The sequence below is a fragment of the Micropterus dolomieu genome, unplaced genomic scaffold, assembly GCF_021292245.1.
Source record: "Micropterus dolomieu isolate WLL.071019.BEF.003 ecotype Adirondacks unplaced genomic scaffold, ASM2129224v1 scaffold_346, whole genome shotgun sequence".
Lineage (NCBI taxonomy): Eukaryota > Metazoa > Chordata > Actinopteri > Centrarchiformes > Centrarchidae > Micropterus > Micropterus dolomieu.
The window spans coordinates 1-19,694 of record NW_025744333.1 but is presented as its reverse complement, the minus strand read 5'-3'; the positions used below and the strand labels follow the sequence as shown (position 1 = coordinate 19,694).

General features: G+C 41.5%; 1 protein-coding gene across 1 annotated transcript; it reads left to right on the top strand.

Moving 5' to 3' along the window:
- The first annotated feature begins 2,647 nt into the window (after positions 1 to 2,647).
- LOC123967399 (sarcoplasmic/endoplasmic reticulum calcium ATPase 2-like) lies at positions 2,648 to 18,661 on the top strand. Its single transcript, XM_046043493.1, has 8 exons — positions 2,648 to 3,197; positions 4,348 to 4,365; positions 4,469 to 4,551; positions 7,864 to 7,968; positions 10,110 to 10,248; positions 16,582 to 16,662; positions 17,909 to 17,994; positions 18,170 to 18,661. The coding sequence occupies exons 1-8, from the start codon at positions 3,080 to 3,082 to the stop codon at positions 18,659 to 18,661; spliced, it is 1,122 nt and encodes a 373-aa protein (XP_045899449.1). The 5' UTR covers positions 2,648 to 3,079.
- The last annotated feature ends 1,033 nt before the right edge of the window (positions 18,662 to 19,694 follow it).

Here is a 19,694-nt window from a genome sequence, read left to right as displayed (position 1 = left end):
AGACCAATGCTGTTTTTAGTTCCTGTGCTGAAGTTTTATTACTTTTAAAGCAAGTTATGTGGCTCACAGGACTTTCCACATAGACTACGGTTTGAGTGCCTTATGTTGTTCCCAGCAAATGTCTTCATGGATGTTTCTGGATCCCGCCCTCACAGAAACTTAATCTGCTGTTGACAGCCGATGTTAGTGGCTCTTGTGCCAAACGGATCAAGTGTGCATTGTAAAAGTCAGCTTGATGTCCAACTGGCTGGTGTCATTTTGTTATTGTTACAGCACCTTGTGCTTCTTGGGGCCTTATTAAGATGTGTTAACAGATGATGCACGCCAGTCCTCTAAAACATCTGACAATGATACCCCCCAAATTACACAAGGGGGCCAGGGGGTTGACCTAGTGCCCTCACACCTCTTTAGGAAATGATCTGCCTTTATAGTTGTTAAGCCTATGTAGTTGATTATTCTGGTATTGTCAGTCTTATGTTGTTATGTTATGTATGTATGAGCAAGGGCGTAGGACTGGGTGGGCAAAGGGGGCTCAGCATGCCACAGCCCCTAGTGTAAATGAAGAAGTAATACACTAAGACACGAGGCCTTTGTCATGACATGCCTGTATGTAGTCTGAGGGAATTGTGTAAAGGCTTGTGCAGACTACACGACTTTCAGCATCGGCTGATGGCCGTGCTGTTCAGACAACACAACTTGCCGTCTTGTGACAGGAGTCTTGAAGTCGTCGTGGTGTTCACACTACGTGACTGATCGGTGACAGGGGGTCAAACACTACACGAGATGACAAGGACTCTGTTACGCGACGCTGGACTCCAAGAAAACACACGTGAAATGTGAATCGGGGAAAAGTGGAAAACCCACACAGGAAACGGCTGATGTTTGTTATATAAAGATACCAATTATATAGACAAACAATATGGGTGAAAGAATGGATTAGCACATGCAGGTAGCAGGGATTGTCTGAGCTACAGAGAGAGCTGGAGGGTAAAGAGTAAAAAGTGTTTTTTCAGTGAAAAAGTAGCTGCCTGCTCTGCCAGCTGCCTGCTTTCATTGGCTGGATGTGGAATCTACCGACTCCTCCAGATATTTGGCATGCTAGATATCTGACAGACGTTGGCGATGTGTCAGAAATGTGTCGTTGAGTAGTTCACACATAACGACTGGTGACCGCCGATCGATCACTGATTTACCCCTGATCACAGCCTGACGGTTGCCGAGCTCACATACCGGCAAATTGGGATAATCGTGTAGTGTGAACTAGGCTTATAGTAGTCTGGGAATATATACAAGCAGATTATACACTGCCTGGGTGTGTACACACTGTGTAGCTTTCAACACCAGCATGTCAAATATGTTTCTATATGGTAATAGCAGTGGTGGGCCGGAACTAAGTATGTTTACTCAAGTACTGTTCTTAAGAAAACAGTAGTGTATTTGTACTGTTCTTAACTTTTGTCTTTTCATGCCACTTTCTACTTCTTCTGTGCTACATCTCATAATTTACTTTTTATTTCACTACATTTATCTGACAGCTTAAGTTACTTTAAAAATAAAGATTTTACACACAAAACATATGACATTCGCTGATTGATAGAAATTTAGTTATATACTATTTTGATAATCGTCATTTTTCATGTAAAAACATTTCATGGTTCCAGCTTCTAGCTTCACAAATGTAAAGATATGCTACTTTTCCATTTTAATGTATTTTTAATACTGACAAAACAAGCATTGTGAAGGTGTCGCTGTGGGCTCTGAGCAATTGTGACAACATTTCTCACAATTTTACAATTGATTAATGGAGAAAATAATCAGCAAGTTATTCCAAAATGATTAAAGTAATCAATTTTCAGTCTGAGGTTGAACTAGTTTGTATCAATCAACTACAACATTAAATTCCTGCTTTTACATTAATGCATGAGTAATAATAATCTAATGATATATATGGCTGATTTTTATATATATATATATATAACATGGGACATTTTTCATTCTGCATTGAGTAGCCAACTTTTACTCATAATTTTTATTATAATCATTTTCCTGATTATACTTACATACTTTTACTTAAGTAACATTTTCATTGCAGTGCTTTTACTTATAAAAGAGTATTTTTCCAGTGAGGTATCAGAACCACCAGGTAATAGTGACACTGGTTGCTTGTCTTGTAACTTGAACGCTGACCCTAAATGGGACATGTGATAGCCTACTATGGAAGCCCAGAGTGGTTAGATTAAATTACTACAAAAGTACAAAAACGAAAAGGACTCCAACCGGCGTCCCTACTACGTCATACGACCGTGGCTTTTAATAAAATGATCATAGCATAGGGTAGGGGCGCAGACACCAATAGATACCACTACACATTTTCCATTACAAACATTTACAGTCATAATGTCAGTGTCAGCAGCCATCTGTGCTGAGGCCGACATGGCTGGTAACACAAAAAGCAATAAACTAAAGTAAATTAATCCTGGCGTTGTGGTTTTCACGGGGTATACGAGCATGTATTCCTGCTTGCTGTTTCCTGGTTGCTTCCTGTGTTTTTTTTTTTTAATGTCTCCCTGGCTTGAACGTAACTGACACCGTTCGTCCAATGATATTTGTCCACATGCGGCGCAGGGAAGAGGGGAGAGGGGCAGCAGTGAGGCACTTTGATAAAATCAGACTGTCAGCACCGAGTGGAGTCACAGAGAGCTGCGCCACTGTGAGGCAGGACACGCCACGGTAGTACCGTTACTGAAGACTGGACCGGGTGAATGCAGTCCTCAACGTAGGACACTGCCGCAGACGTTTCCCCATCATTTTCGGAGATAAGAGGACGGTCAGAGTAATATTCATCCACGCAGGGAAGAGGAATTTGGCTCACCACAACATTTCCGTAATTTGCGGGAAGAAAAATCCTAACAGGGGCCAGGGGGACACGTTCAGACCGCGTTCAATAGCTTTCGATAGCTATCCGAGTGTGAATGCACAGCTCTCAGTTGGAAAACTCCTTATTTCTTTGAAAGTGTTGACAGTTTTACCATACGGCCGTTATTTTGTGTAAAGCTGTGTGGGAAGCCGCCTGTCCGCCATGGAGAACGCACACACGAAGAGTGTGGAAGAAGTTTACAGTTATTTCTGCGTCAATGAAAGCACAGGACTTTCCCTGGACCAGGTGAAACGTCAGAGGGAGAAATGGGGCCTAAACGGTACGACACTTTACACTCTAGACCACCACCAATGCGGCTGTTGTGAATGAGACGCGGCTCCAAAATGCCATGTCACTGTTAACACGGGCAGCGTGAGCACAGTATTCAGTATGTGGGGTAAAAGTCAACCACACCGAGCCGGGCCAGGCCAGTGTTACCTGGCTCCGTAAAGTCATTCAGCTGACGTCATCACTGGTGACCTCGAGGGTTTCTTACACATTAACAAATTAATCATTTGGCTACTCAGGACACTGCTACATTGTTGAACAGTGGCACATTGTTAGGTATGGCGACATTGTTGTATCATGGTTAACGCAGTTGACTGGGAAAGCGTTGTTAAACATAACCCCATGGTGACATTGTTGACAGTAGTCGTAAAATATGGAGACCGTGTTAAGCACCGTGTCATTGTTGAGCACCAGTCACCTTGTTGGATGTTCCTGAAAGCAGAACTGCAACACACCAGCCCATCTGCCTGGAGATCCGGCAGGCATTTGACACTGAACAGTGGCCACAGGATCGCTGGAGTAACGTTATCGGTCAAAGTTAATCTCTCTTGTCCCAGGCCTAAACAGCTGTTTATATTAATATCACCTGGGAGGTCATGGCGGGTATACTCCCCTCCCCTTATCCACTCTGAACTCTAAATTGATTGGAGTTTTTCTATTTTATATATATTTTTTCTTATTGTGTAACACAGATGAAGGGAGAGAAGTTAAATGCCATAGTCAGAAGTGTAAACCTGATGCAACAAAACTATTGCTATATGATTGTTTCTTGTTTAATGGTCAAGCAGATCAACACCCTCACTACACCATTGTAATTTTTCAATACACAACATCCCCTTTTGTACAGTATGTCTGAGTAAGTCATCAAAATGTGAAGTGAAACCGGGAACATGCTGGTGGTTTTGACACCAACTTGTGCTTGTCTGAGATTTGGCCCTCTGAAGGAAGCACTCATTTGCTCTGAACATGCAGATGTCCTCTTGCTGCGGGAGTCAGTTCCCCATCAAGAAACAGTAACTGAGACTCCATCTGGCTAAATGTTTTTAATGTATTTATACACCACTTACCTCCCTTGTCTTTTCTTTTTTGTCCATCTCCTGTGCACCCCCCGGATTGACTGCCACATCTCTAAACACACACAGAGTTACCAGCAGAGGAAGGTAATCACTACTGTCACTGATGTTGTTACTGTCATTTAATGATAACACGTTTCTGTGATGGATTGGTTTTTTGTTTGTTTTTTACCAACTCTCCTTTCTGCAGGGAAATCTTTGTGGGAGCTTGTCCTTGAACAATTTGAAGATTTACTTGTTAGAATTCTTCTGCTGGCAGCATGTATATCTTTTGTAAGTATGTCTCTGCATTTTCTTTGCACCATCTCCTGTTCTTGTGATGTTGTAAGTCCAAGTCAGCTCTTTTTTTAAATCCCCACTGTCACCCCTGTTACTCAATAACCTGTCCAGTAAATGAGAAAGCTAATCTAAAAAGCTAAGGGAAGTCAGACAAGTCAGCGCATCCTACACACAGCTTTCTTTTTCCACCTCGGGCTGAGACATTGTGTTAATGTGAAGTCAAAATAGCAGACAGGATTATTATAAAGCCCTGTGTGTTGGAATGGCAGGGGAACAGTTTATGCAATGCATGGTGCCGAAGTGTGAACGTCTTCAGTTTGTTTAACCCGGTTGGGGTTACATTTCCATATTAAAGAGTTAAACAGCTGAGAAGGCTAGCGACCCATCTGAGGAATGGTGACAACAGCAGTAGCAGCATTGAGTTGCAATCACCACTTGCCAAGTAAGACATTTGAGTCGTTAAGCTTGGCTGCTGTGTAATGACTGCTCTCCCTTGGGCCCCCGACTTTGAGTGCTACACAAGATAAATGTTCATGGACTGAATCCTCAGCATATATTTCTTTAAATTTTGCAATATTTGTCTCTCCAAATGTGAGCAAAAACCACAAGTTTGTATGGAATTAAACTACCAAATGGGTATGTTTTGAAAATCTTCAGAGATGGATCAAAAACTGGAATTAATTTTTGCCATTGTGCGATGCCTGAATCATTTTACTCTTTCCACGTTCTTTGACTCGTCTGCACAGTAGATTAAGATGGCAGAACAACATTTTGATAAGTGAGCCCCCCCCCCCGTGTGTGTGTGTGCGAGTGAGCTGGTATGTAAGTGTGCATTGTCCAGTCAGGTGATACAGAGGTGTCAGTGGCTGCTGTCTGACAGGGGAACAGAGCACCACTCGAGACCAAATTTGGACCGTCACCCCTCAGTGGGAGGGCTCTTATCAGACAAACGCATATGCCCACCTCAACATAGAGTTAATCACTCCCATTGTTGATTATGCATCCAGTTTGGAAGCTGTTGGCTAACTGTTGTGGTTTCCAGTGATTGACAGTAATTAACTACATTTAGTACAAATTTAAGGTACTTGTACATACTAGAGTATTTTCTTTTCATGGCACTTTCTACTTCTACCCCACTACATCTCTGAGGGAGATATTGTACTTTTTACTTAACTACATTAATCTGACAGCTTTAGTTACTAGTTACTTTAAAAATTAAGATTTTTACACACAAAACATATGAAGACTTAATAAAATATGTTTAGTTATAAATTAAACTACCCAATATTTTACAGAAGTACAGCTGACACCATTATTAGATTGACATTGAAATTAACTGGCAACAACTTTGATCGTTTAAGACATTTTTCCATGTAAAAACATTTCACGGTTCCAGCTTCACTAATGTGGAGATTAGCTGCTTTTCCTTCTGATTATTTCTAATTTATTTGTAATAATTTAGAGCTTTGTACTGTTGATTAGACAAAGCAAGCATTGAGAAGGTGTCACTTTGGGCTCTGGGTAATCGTGGTGGCATTTCTCATTTTATTTTTTTCAGAATTTCCAAAAATCGATTTTAATGGAGAAAATAATCAGCAGATTAACACACAAAGAAAATAATCAGTAGTTGCAATCCGATACAAAATAGTTATAAATGAGCTCCCCTTAACAATTAAAACAGTAAAATCCTGATTTTATTTTAATGCATGAGTAATAATAATAATCGAATATATAATAGTATAACAGCCAAAGGACACTTTTCGAGTACTTTTACTTACATATTTTTACTTAAGTAACATTTTCAATGCAATACTTCATCCACCATACACACACACACACACACACACACAGACACTTAGAACTGAGTAACTTGAATTATTATTGAAATGGCAACCTGTTTATAATGAATGCCATTGTTTAATAAAAAGGAACGTTTGCCTGCTATATTTTTAAATTCTGTTTGTCATGTCAGCAACCCCTGACAAACATAACCATACTAATAGTACTTTTAACTTTTGATACTCAAGTATTTTTAAAAGCAGGTACTTTAGTACTTTGACTCTAGTAGAAATTGAAATTGAAGCAAGGGGTATCTGTACTTTTACTCAAGTACAGGATTTGTTTACTTTGTCCCCCACTTTGTTTACTTCGTCCACCACTTGTAATTTATCAAAACTAAATCTCTAAACTCATACAAGTTTTGATTAGTTGTGTTTGCATGATTCAGTTTGGTGTTGACAGAAAAGTGAAGCGTTTACTCCTTTTTTTTAAAAAAAAACTCATTTTATGAGGTCAAGTACTATAAATGTGTGTTGTTTTTTTGGTACATGTTCCAGCTTCTCGGATGTGAGAATTGTCTGCTTTTGTCTAGTTCTATCAAAATAAAAATCAAACATGAGATGCAGTAGAACACTGAGCCCTGTGCTTCTGTATTGACACTGCTATTAAGAGTTATGCTGTCCATTTAAGTTATGCAATTTAAAATGTCTTTGGCATCTACCACAGCTAGATACTTACAGCCTCTTACTGAGGTTGATTGCTGTATTATATTATGGGACATTAACTAATTGCTTGTGAGACACAGGGTAATTTTAGGGCAAGCCAAATGATAGTGCAGGTAAGAATACTGTCTTTTTTTTCCTAGCAGTAAGAGGTTCTATATGCTAGAGGCCCAGCTGTGTTAATCTTTGTGCAATCTTTGGGAATTCCTACAATCTCCTTGATGGCTGACATGTTTGCATTTTTTAGTCAAATGCTAATGAAGAAGCTTGCATTCCTACACAGGTCAGGTTGGGCTGTAGTATCTACGGGCGGATAACAGCAGTGGCCCACAGTGAATAGAAGAAATGCGCTGCGAGTAGTAGAGGAAAGCTACAGATATCCTATTTCCAAATTTTAACCTAAGCGTTCAGTGTCAAGATGCAGTTGTACAATTTTATGATTTTTTTTCTTTTCTCTCAGTACATGAAGTTCTATGTAGGAAGTGTATAAGATGATCCTCAGCTATTAACAATCACTGTCTTTAGTATAGAGCTTCTGGCAACTGATAAACCGCTAAGCCCTAAAATTATTTAAATGAAATTGTCAAAAAGCTCTCGAGATGAAAATCTTAAGCAGTTCATTTAAATGTATCATATGTGACTGTACAGCATGTCTCCATCTATCTGAGATTATTTTTATCTGTTTTGAACCACTTTGTTTGTTCTGTCTAGATTTGTCTCTTATTCTCATTGTAGTAAGCGAACACCTGCTTGTTCTGTTAAATGTCCTGAATAAATAATGACTTCTTTTTTGTACTGCTTTCAGGTCCTGGCCTGGTTTGAGGAGGGAGAAGAAACAATCACAGCTTTTGTGGAGCCATTTGTAATTTTACTCATTCTTATAGCCAACGCCATTGTCGGTGTGTGGCAGGTGAGAAACTTCCAGACCTATTCTAATCCATTGCAACGTTATCATGAACTGCAGCGTCCAAAATGTTGAGACAACACCTCTCTGACTCAGTTTCAACAGAAAAAACTTTTGTAGTTGGATTTCACAAGATGTAACAGGTGAACCTAACACACCCGGCAGCCAAGTATGTCAATCTGAAAGCGAGAACAGACATGATCTAGAGATGGTGCCAAAGCTCTTGTTGTGTTGTTATGTTGTTAAAGACATAGCTGAATATGGGTGTAGAATGTCATGAATCAAATCTATCAGTATGGCAGCCTGCTGTATTTGTAGGTTTAACATTTGTTGTACTGCGCTTGCGCTGTATGTCAACACGTGCATGTATCAAAAAGTCTGCACACCCCTGTTACAATGCCAGGTTCTTATGTAAAATAATGAGACCAAGATAAATCATCTCAGAACTCTTTCCACCTTTAATGTGACCTATAATGTGAGCAATTCAATAGAAAAACAAACTGAAATCTTTGAGGGGGAAAAATGAAAAACCCTCAAATAACCTGGTTGCATAAGTGTGCACACCCTTAGACTAATACTTTGAAGCACCTTTTGATTTTATTACAGCAGTCAGTCTTTTTGGGTAGGAGTCTATTAGCATGGCACATCTTCACTCTTCTTTGCAAAAGCGCTCCAAATCTGTCAGATTGCGAGGACATTGCCTGTGCACAGCCCTCTTCAGATCCCCCCACAGATGTTCAATTGGATTCAGGTCTGGGCTCTGGCTGGGCCGTTCCAAAACATTAATCTTCTTCTGGTGAAGCCATGCTTTTGTGGATTTGGATGTGTGCTTTGGGTCGTTGTCTGCTGCTGAAAGGTGAACTTCCTCTTCAGCTTTCTAACAGACGCCTGAAGGTTTTGTGCCAAAATTGCCTGGTATTTGGAACTGTTCATAATTCCCTCCACCCTGACTAAGGTCCCGGTTCCAGCTGAAGAAAAACAGCCCCAAAGCATGATGCTGCCACCACCATGCTTCACTGTGGGTATGCTGTTCCTTGGGTGATGTGCAGTGGTGTTGTTTTTTTTTTTTTTTTAATGGCCAAACAGTTCTACCTTGGTTTCATCAGACCATAACACATTTTCCCACATGCTTTTGGGGGACTTGATGTTTGTTTTTGCAAACTTCAGCCGTGCTTGGATGTTTTTCTTTGTAAGAAAAGGCTTCCGTCTTGCCACCCTACCCCATTCATATGAAGAATACGGGAGATAGTTGTCACATGTACTACACAGCCAGTACTTGCCAGAAATTCCTGCAGTCCCTTTAATGTTGCTATAGGCCTCTTGGAAGCCTCCCTGACCACTTTTCTTTTCGTCTTTTCATCATTTTTGGAGGGACGTCCAGTTCTTGGTAAAGTCACAGTTGTGCCATATTTTCTCCACTTGATGATGACAGTCTTCACTGTGTTCCATGGTATATCTAATGCTTTGGAAATTCTTTTGTACCCGTCTCCTGACTTATGTCTTTCAACAATGAGATCTCTCTGATGCCTTGAAAGCTCTCTGCGGACCATGACTTTTACTCAGAGATGCAACTAAGAAAATATCAGGAAAATCCTACTAGAACAGCTGAACTTTATTTGTGATTAATCAGTCACTTTAAATGATGGCAGGTGTGTAATGACTTCTAGTTAACCTGAGTTTGAATGTGATTGGTTAATTCTGAACACAGCCACATCCCCAGTTATAAGAGGGTGTGCACACTTTTATTTTTATTCACATGATTTATCTTTGTCTCATTATTTTACATCATAAGAACCTGGCATTTTAACAGGGGTGTGTAGACTTTTTCTATCCACTGCATGAGGCTGGGTTTTTCATGTTTTTTTTTTTTTTATTTTTTTAAATGAGTGGGTTGTTCGCTCTGAGGTTGAAGATGCTGGTGAGGGAGAAAATTGGAAAACATCAAGAGGCAGAAAATCTATGTGATTTTATATTCCCATTTTCCTACACCTAAATGTCCCCAACCAAAACCCGATAAAAATAAACAACCAACTAGTCTCTAACCTTTTAGTCCAGCAGAGCTAAGGTGTATGAGCTTATGTGATATTGAGTTCATCTTAGAGCGTTTCTGAAATCTGTGGAACTGAATCTCATTTTCTCCTCACCAGGAACGCAATGCTGAGGATGCCATTGAGGCGCTTAAGGAGTACGAGCCTGAGATGGGGAAAGTGTACCGGCAGGACAGGAAAACTGTGCAGAGGATCAAGGCCAGAGACATTGTGCCTGGTGACATTGTAGAGATTGCTGGTAGGTTGACCTGTGCATATTTAAATGGACATAGCTTGGTTGGTATTGTTATTACTGGTTTAACTTTAATCTGCTGTTATACTGTTGTATATGTTCCTTAGACTAACTGAAGTGTGAAAGGTTTAGTTGTCTGTTTGATTTGTAAACTTCTCTCAAGCAAAGGAAACATCTAGATGTCACATGAATCTTGAAATTCACAGAAAAATGCCACTGCAGCTTCCATTAAGACTGAAATGGCGTTTATGCTGTTTTGTATGTTATGCATGTTTGTTTTGGTTTTTCGGAGATCAAATGAGAGATGTGGTGTTTTAATGATAATTCTTCGCTGCTCTTTGGCTCTGCCTCAGGTAAAGCCTACAGTGGACAGATCAAATGAGTACAGGTATGGTCATGGATCAAATTTAGCACATGCTTGAGTTAAAACCTCCCCCATCACCATGTGCCACTGCAGAGGTGACTCACCCTGCAGGAGTGATGTATTTTGAGATGTTCTTATTAACCCATTGTCTCAAAGGGATGGGCGCAAATGCTATTAAGGCCCAATTGACCCTTTGTGCGTGTGTGTGTGTGTCTCCTCACACACATAAGTTTGAGCTCACTCAAACGACATGCTGCTACTGCATCCTCACAGCTTGTCCCAACTCAACAGTTTCCCCCCCCACCCCCATGCAGTATGTGAACTAAGCGCTGGAGTGATTCATGCTGCTGAGATGCAGTCAGCGTATTTCAGCAGCTGAAATCCTCAGGATGTAAAGCAGAGGGATGAACAGAGACAGATGTGTTGATGAATGCTGAAGTCCTTGGAACAACTTGCATTATCTCGATACTCTGTTTAACCCTAAACCACTTAAGTGAAGCGTTGTTTTTTTGTGCATAGTGGTAGGTTTTATTTTTAGCTGTCATGGGACAGTTAGATTATGGAATACTGTATTTATAGAGTCGTAAAGATGACAGGTGTCTGGTCCCACCCGTGCATACCCCCCCCCCCATCCTGCTGTAGGGAACATTGCCACAGTGGCTGACGTGGGACAGCATTCAGCGGGACTCCTGAGTAACCTTGACAAGGGCAAATGGAGAAGGAGTAAGCTGTGAATTAAAATGTATCTTGTTTCTAGTGTTATATGGTCTACTATATATATGATTTTGGTTGACAGTGCTAATCATGACATTTGGATTATGCGTTGTGGGTGAAGCAGGATGTTAAAGCGTAATTGTTTGGTTCAGGATTAAAGAAACTTGTGAGTCAGATGCACTCGCCTCGTGCATATTAAGAGACCTAGTTATGGGAAAACTCTTAATGAAGGTAGCTGTAGGCTTTGCTGTCAGCAGCTTGAGGCTGCAAAACTGAATCATTATCCTGTGGTTAAAAGCTCAACTTACTACCTAAATCCTTCAGACACCTCCTACAGTGGTTCCTGTCAGGCTCCCTGTTTTTCTGAATATTTTCCTGAGGCGGCAAAGTGACCCCTGCCATGCAGAGGAGTGTGATGACGCAGATGGCCGGCTGGTTGTTGAGCCGAGGTAGAGGACACTGAGACAAGCCCTCTGTGGCTGCCTCAGCCGTGAGAAGAATAGCCTGCAGCCAATCTGTGCTGTTCTCTGTCAGGGCGCTCCTGTGGGTTTGAACGCAGCCTCCTACTCACACCTCATCGCTCATCAGCCTCTTAGTCGCATGCTCACTGAAATTTGTTTAAATGTCATGGAAATACATTTGTCAGACTTTTATCTAAACTAGACTGTTTTATGCTTGGTTTTGTCTCTGTTATTTGGTGTTTTCGACTCTGATCTTGAAGCGGTTTAAGCACAAAGGGCTGCTGTCGGCTGTCCTGTTTAATCCTTTGACTGTTGTTGTCGGGCTGATAAAAGATGCGTTAACAACAATGTGGCTCAGCCAAATGTATGCAGTGGCACATCAAAACTAACCCTTGACTTGTTCTGAAATGATCTCACTGACAGTCGCAGCAGTGATTTTGTCTGAATAGCTTATATTCTAAAATAATCGAATGGAAATGATCAGTAATAATTAAGCATAAGTAAGCATTTGTTTTAAGGTGGGAAATTACGCCAAATCCCACTTAACTAACAAATAATAAATGATATAATAATAACTAATAAATGACATTAGCTGATAACATGGAGAGTTCACTAGATCCATCCAAAAGATTTTAGTTATTGTCATAACAGCACACACTGAATGCTGCCAGTTTACAGTTTGATGTTGAGGGCTTGCAGATTTGGATGTTGGCCTTTTCTCAGAGCAGCAGAACTCGGTGGGTTTGTTCTCTGCTGCCTATGAAGCTGTGGAGTCGGGTAGTGACGGGCCTCATGTGGTGGGGGGGGAGTATAGAGGGGAGGATCTGTGATCTGCTCCTATTGTGTTGGAAAGGGATGACCTTATAGGGAAGCACTTTGTGGATAACCGTCCCACCCCACCAAGCTCAATGCACAGCGACCCTAGCCCTTGGCACCCGCACCCACTGCTAAGATTCCAGACACCATGGATAGTATGTGGTATTTAATGTGGTCTGGCAAGCGTCCGTTGTCACGGAGGGACTGTCTTTTGGCAAATGTTCCTGACTTGTCAGCAAGACTGAGAGGAATGGTCTAATCTTGCCGACAAGGGAAGCTGCCTTTAGAAATGTCAAAACCTAATTTGTAGTGAAGTCCTGCAGAAGGGCACAGAGGTTTTTATTCAAACCAAACGGGGTGAGTTGATGACGCTAATCGGCGAAATCAGTAGGCACAGTGCTTGGTTGAATAGAAATTTGGGAGAGAAGTATGCATGTACGGTTCTGCATAAAGTGTGTGTGTGTGTGTAAACCCAAATGTCTGGGGTTAAAGGAATCTCGTACCGCCTATTGAAGTAGTAGTTTTCCATTAAAGCTGACCTCTAGTTTTATACAGATTTATTCCAAATTTTGTCCCAGGAAAGGCTTTCACGAGGGGCCACCACTGAAAGTGTTGACCTTAAGACATGAAGGGAATGTACCCTTCTGACCTGATGTTAAGATATAAAATGTATGCTGATCTCAAGTGATCACACGCATTTCTCATTAACATTTCAATGTCGTACATGCCGGCAAGGACAAGTGAGGTATTATATTTTGTGTGGTATTTACATTACGTTCAGTCTGCTAATATTTTTAAGTCCAGATCCTTGTGTCCTTAATTTGTTTATGCACACTATGTGGGCACACGTGTGGGCCGTGGTGAATACTCCTTAAAATGTTAGCGCAGTGGTTAAAATCAAGATTAAACACTACACTAACACCCCAAGTTAATTTTGTCAGGACTTTTAGTGCTCCCAGTCCCGGGACACAGGTTGTCACTATGACAACAGAAACATTTGCATGCTCTGTGGAGGCCCAGCCTGCGGCTGCTTCTTGAGATTCATAAAATCAGGGAGACAGTGTGGAGATGGTGCTTACATAACTGAGGTCAGAGGTGAGGAGCCAAAGTCAGCTGACACGTGTTTGCATCTGCAACAGCGGGGAGTCAAGAAACTAGTCAGCTGTTGGTAAATAGTGATTTATCTCTCTTACAGCCTACTGCCACCTAAATATTACTTATTCTGCTTTTGTCTGCTGATAAAATAGTGAAACACACTCGTGACTCTGTGCTAACACATGCACACCATACAGTTGGGGGCTGGGCAATAAAACAATGATAATTATCGCAATAGAATTTTCCTCAATAACAATATAACAAATGTATCGTCAATACATGTTTGCTTCAATTCATTTGAATTACGGGAAAGGGGACTAAAAAAAGATTTACTAATCATATTTGTCTCTCAGATTTGTGAAGTGATCCACTGTTTGTCATGTTTTGACAATAAAGAAAAGTTTAACTACACAATTAACCTTCGGATATCTCCATCTTTCGCTCGGGAGCAAATATTAACCTTTAACCTCAAAAAACAATGATTTGACATTTATTGTGATAATTATCGATATCGCATGATATGGAATGTGTGCTCCCTTACATTTGCAGCAATAAGTTTATGATTTTATTTCCTTGCATTGCATTTTCTTCTATTGATTGTGCTGAGGTATGGTAACGTAGCTTCTCCAGTCGAACCTGGTTGCCAAAGGTTAGAAGGGGGGGAAAAAGTTTAATTGAGTGTTGAAGAAGCAGCGAAAGGTTGGTATGTGTTTTTTTTGACAACGCATCCATTTGAATAAAGTATTGGCATTATTGTAAATGTAGCTTGTGAGTTAATCAGAAATAGAGCTGTGTTGGAAATCTGCAGGGTGCTTCACCTGTTGACCGTTCTAAAATGGCCCACTCAACATGACAGGAGATCAGCCTTTTGTTCAGCTGCCATCAGCACATGTACCCTCCTGGCTGGCCCAGAGGAAATCTGGCCTGCCGCACCACACGCTTTCCCCTAACACCCGGCAGAGGCAGGTGCCAGTCAAAGCTGGCAGCTTCTGTTCAGTGACTGGCTCGCCTGCTATTGAAAAGTCTGTTTAAAAGGCACCTCTGAGAGTCATATTGGGTGCAATGCATCACCAGGGTCTGAGCGTTTGTCACTGTAAAATCTGTTGGTGAAAATGTGGTCATGCCTGAGGAGATACTTGGTCTGCTACCAAGTAGGATGTTGACATAAAGGGACATGATATACACACTCTTCATCAGGACATTTCCAGTTTTTCACAGTGTCAGTCTTTTCACTCACTGGTTTCTTTGTGTGAGTACGTTCGGAAGTGTTACACAACCATCTAGGATGTAATTGTAAAGCTCTTTTGCCTTTTGTTCCTGTGGTGCAGCGAAGGGTAATCCTTTTAATCTCTTCCAGGGATGGGATCATTTCCTTTTTAAGAAAGTTAAGTGTAGCTATGAAATGAGTTCCTCTATTCAATGTGCAAAGATTATTGATCCACACAAGCAGGAAGTTAACTGCAGTTTTAGTTTGTACGTTGAACTGACCCTAAGTCTGCATCGCTGACCTTCTCAGAAGGGAAGCTTCCATTGCACCTGTCGTTCCAGGTTCAGATGCTTTAAAGATGCAACTGGGCTCGACATCAGTCTTTCTCAGAAAAGCTGTCGCTGTCCGTCTTGTCTGGCCAGGCCTGCTGACAGATCAGAGTTCCTGGCACCGCTGTCAGGGCATCTTTTATGAGTTGATGGTCATGTAGCTCACAGGGCGGTGTCCCATAGTGACAAGTCGATGACCAGTTGAAATGCATGCAACTTTAACAAGGCTGTACAAGAAGTTGGAAATGTGTAAAAATGTGGACATCCACTTGGTAACGGAATAGGTATTGTGATGATTGTATTACATGTGTCTCCAAGGACTCCAAGGTCATGTAGAGGAGAGCTGGGGCCCAGTCTTTGGCCCCTTGTCTCTTTCTGTGCTGTGCAATGATGAGGAAACAGCTATCACATGGCCACATTTTAACTTGGGGAACATGTTGAAATGCCTTTCCTATTTTTGGCTGCATGCATTGTTGGTCCCATTGCAGTTTTTCCCCCTCCCTTCTCTCAAGGATTGGATTACTGTGCGTGTCTCCCTCAAATGGGAATCTGGACGTTGGTACATTTGATCAAATCTTTGTTTGTTTTTGATTTTTTTTTTTTTTCTTGATATTTTGTTAGATTCTTAGATATTTAACAGGCTTGTTTTGGCTCCTGGATTATAACTATACCATGTTCTTGTAACAATTTGACACACTTTGCATTTTTAACTTAACTAGGCCTATATGTAGACTACGCCCACAGAACTGTGCCATAGCCTGAACCATTTCCCTAGTTTCCATTGCCTTTATGTACCATTAGGAAGCTGAATTGGGTCACCGCAATTCAAATCTACCCAAATTGGCCTTTTCCTTTGAGACGGGCCTTTTATGGCTCACAGGTCCTTCATTTCCTCCTCTTTCTTTGGCTCTCCTCCTCTTTCTTTGGCTCTCCTTCTCTTTCCCTGCAGCGACGACAGCACTGCTCTGCTGCTGTGTGGCACAGCAAACTCTCTGTAATGAGCGGTGCTTCATCAGTTTAGTTTACACTAATGCCAAGTTACTGTCTGCAGAAGATAGACAAGATCGCAACTGTTAAATCTTCATTTAGCCTGTACACACAAACACCGCATTGCACAGTACCAGGAGTGCATACGTGGACTGCTATTAAAAGACTGTTTGGCCATAATATATGATGTTGGGACAATTTAACTGTTTATTCTGTTTGTTGTCGATCAACTTAAGCTATCGTGTATTTAAAAATCATTTTAACTGTTTTTTTTTTGTTTTTTTCATTAGATCTCTCTCTGTGCTCCTTGTGGTTTGGCGGTTTTGTTTGTGTATTTTCTCTAATTGTGGATCTGTTTGGTTATAGTTGGAGATAAGGTGCCTGCTGACATTCGGATCTGTTCAATCAAATCAACAACTCTGAGGGTAGACCAGTCCATTCTGACGGGTAAGACATGGCTGCTGATTATATCACCATCAAATTATTTTCCTTCGCCTTTTCTATCAGTTAGATTCTCAGTTTCTCACAATAACGTGGGGATTTTGCAATAGATTTAACTATCCAAAGAAGGTTAACGTCTAGGGCAACTGGACTTGGTTGAAGATACTAGAAAATGTTTTGTCTCTCATCCAAAAGACTTCTTCAGTTCTGAAGTGACTGGTAGGGAAACTCAGCTATTTAACCTCTGTTGGATCGTTGGCAGGATCATCGAAACTGCTGGTTCGCTAGTGCTCCCAGATGTGGTAACGAAAGTCGTTATGGTTGTTATAACCACCCGTGGCCATTGTTGGTATCTTCCCCTGAGGCCAAGAGGTAATGCTTGTTGAGTTTCCTGGGAAGTGATGAAAGGACAGCATTGTAAGTAGGGGATGAGTGGTGGCATAGACCCCCTCCTCTGTTCAGCGACTGCTTTTCAACCCGGGTGTAGATGGCTTCCTTGAAACCTCTTTAAAACCTGTATAACATGTGCACCTGATCCTCAAACGAGTGTCCCTTTATCCTTCACATGTAAATAAACTTCTGAGTGTTTATTTACATCTGAAGGAGAGACGAAACGTCTTCTAGTATCTTCAGCCAAGTCCAGTTGCCCTTGAATTTAACCTTCTTTGGATAACTATGACCTGGATGACTGAGAACCTTTACAGACATCTAGATTTACTGTTTTCAGACGCTTCTTTAAGAACTGTGTACCTTATCAATGGGTTTTGTTTTCAGATATGGCCTTAACCTTCCTAAACATAAATTTTGCTCTGGCTGCCATGAGCAGCAGATGCAGTAGTAACTGGCCATGCCAATCCTGTTTTATTTGAGGCTACAGTAACATTTCATTTCATAATTATGCTTTGGATAAAATCCATTCCACAGCTTTAAATTGAATTCAGACTCTCCAGTGACGCTTCCCTTTATTTCAAAATAAGAGCACAAAGTTATCCAAACTAACCTCATCCAAGATTTATAAATCAATCTTCCACCTTTTGTTTGAAGAACCAGAATAGCTGGCTGACAATGAAAACTTTCTAATTCAGAAACAACCGTGCTTATTTGAAACATTCATGAGCATGGGGAAAGATCAGTGAGGCAGCATGAATGACCAGCAACACAGATCTGTCTATAGAGATATTTGGCTGTGCTTTGTTCCTAAGATCCTCTAAAGATAGATATAATTTAACCTGCTGCCCTGTTGTCTTTGTAGGTGAATCTGTCTCTGTCATCAAACACACCGACCCTGTGCCAGACCCCCGTGCTGTCAATCAGGACAAGAAGAACATGCTTTTCTCTGTAAGCTCAACTCTGCGCAAGTTATGACACACCCTGTTAATGTCCTTCAACTTCTAGTTTGTTTAGTTTGTTAACGTCCTGGAAAGACTTGCACCAGTTTTTGGCCCAACTACATGTGATAACATCGAAAGTTATTATTATCTCAATATAATAAGTATATTGCTTGTTATTTCAGGGTACCAACATTGCTGCTGGGAAGGCCGTGGGTGTGGTCGTGTCCACTGGTGTTAACACAGAGATCGGTAAGATCCGTGATGAGATGGTGGCCACCGAGCAGGAGAGAACGCCCCTGCAGCAGAAGCTGGATGAGTTTGGCGAGCAGCTATCCAAAGTCATCTCCCTCATCTGCATCGCCGTGTGGATAATCAACATTGGCCACTTCAACGACCCCGTCCATGGGGGGTCCTGGATCCGCGGGGCTGTCTACTACTTCAAGATCGCCGTGGCACTGGCTGTGGCCGCAATCCCTGAGGGTCTTCCTGCTGTCATCACCACTTGCCTGGCCCTGGGCACTCGCCGCATGGCCAAGAAGAATGCCATTGTCCGTAGCCTGCCATCCGTGGAGACCCTGGGCTGCACCTCTGTCATCTGCTCTGACAAGACGGGAACCCTGACCACCAACCAGATGTCTGTCAGCAGAGTGAGTCTCACAAACACACACACCTAGTGTTGGGTATTGTTTCGATTTTATTGATTCCGATTCTATCTTATTCTTATTATTACTATAGTTCAGTTCTGATTCCAACCCCTTCACCACAAATCTTGGCACTGCTTGTTGACGTTCATCCACTTTCTCCTTGCTCGTCGTCTTTTTTTGATGCTAAATTGAGCTGAGTTTCTGTACTAGAGGCGTGTCTCTGGGGACTTGGATCTAATAATTTTATATATTGGAATAATTTGTAGACATCATTCGTTTATCTTCCATATAAAAGGTGAATGTCAGCTCATCTGTGTTTTGCACCTGAGCGTGAGATGTTGCTATTGTTAGGGTTATCTGTATCTGGGGCGTCACTTTAGCTGAGAGACCGCAATACAGTGAACATGGTGCATTCACACTCACTGCAGTTCCATCAGGAGCGGGACTGAAATATGCAGAAAGTTAGGAACCAATGAGCACTATAGAAATTAACCTTTCTTAATGAATCCACAGTTCTTGAAATATTTCCAGTTTCACCTTGGAACCGGTTCTTGATACCCTACACACACCCTGCTTGGGGTTTGAGTAAGGTGATAGCAGTTAGAGAAACTGACTGCGTCACTTTCAATTGATTCGTCAGCGGAAATCCTAATACAGAGAGAGTAGAATGTTGCTTGTGATCAAGTATCCAGGTTATTAACAAGAAGGCTACATGCTGCCGCTCCTCTAATCTACATTGAGCTGTTGGATGACTTGCAGTGCTGCTGTTGCATAACTGGTCTTGCGTCACCAAGCTGCAAAGCAGCCAGCCTGTAGTTCTTTTCTCTCTCTCTCTTTGTCTGTGAGTGGCACCCCAGAGCTACTTAGCCCTACATTAACAAGACATTTCAGCATTAATTAAAGTTTAATCCTCCTTTGTTGCTTGTTCAGTGCTTTCTCAGAACTTTGGCTCAGCCTGAATTAGATTTTTAGCATTAATTCAGTTTTTATCAAACGGTAGTTTGGGCCACATGTTGTATTGGCAATGATAAAATAGCCTTGTGATTCTGCAATCACTGCTGTT

Excerpts from the sequence above, each read along its gene's own strand:
- LOC123967399 (XM_046043493.1), top strand. The coding sequence starts at position 3,080 with ATGGAGAACGCACACACGAAGAGTGTGGAAGAAGTTTACAGTTATTTC. Across the intron at positions 16,663-17,908 it reads AGACCAGTCCATTCTGACGG|GTGAATCTGTCTCTGTCATC; the intron begins GTAAGACATGGC and ends TTGTCTTTGTAG. Across the intron at positions 17,995-18,169 it reads AGAAGAACATGCTTTTCTCT|GGTACCAACATTGCTGCTGG; the intron begins GTAAGCTCAACT and ends TTGTTATTTCAG.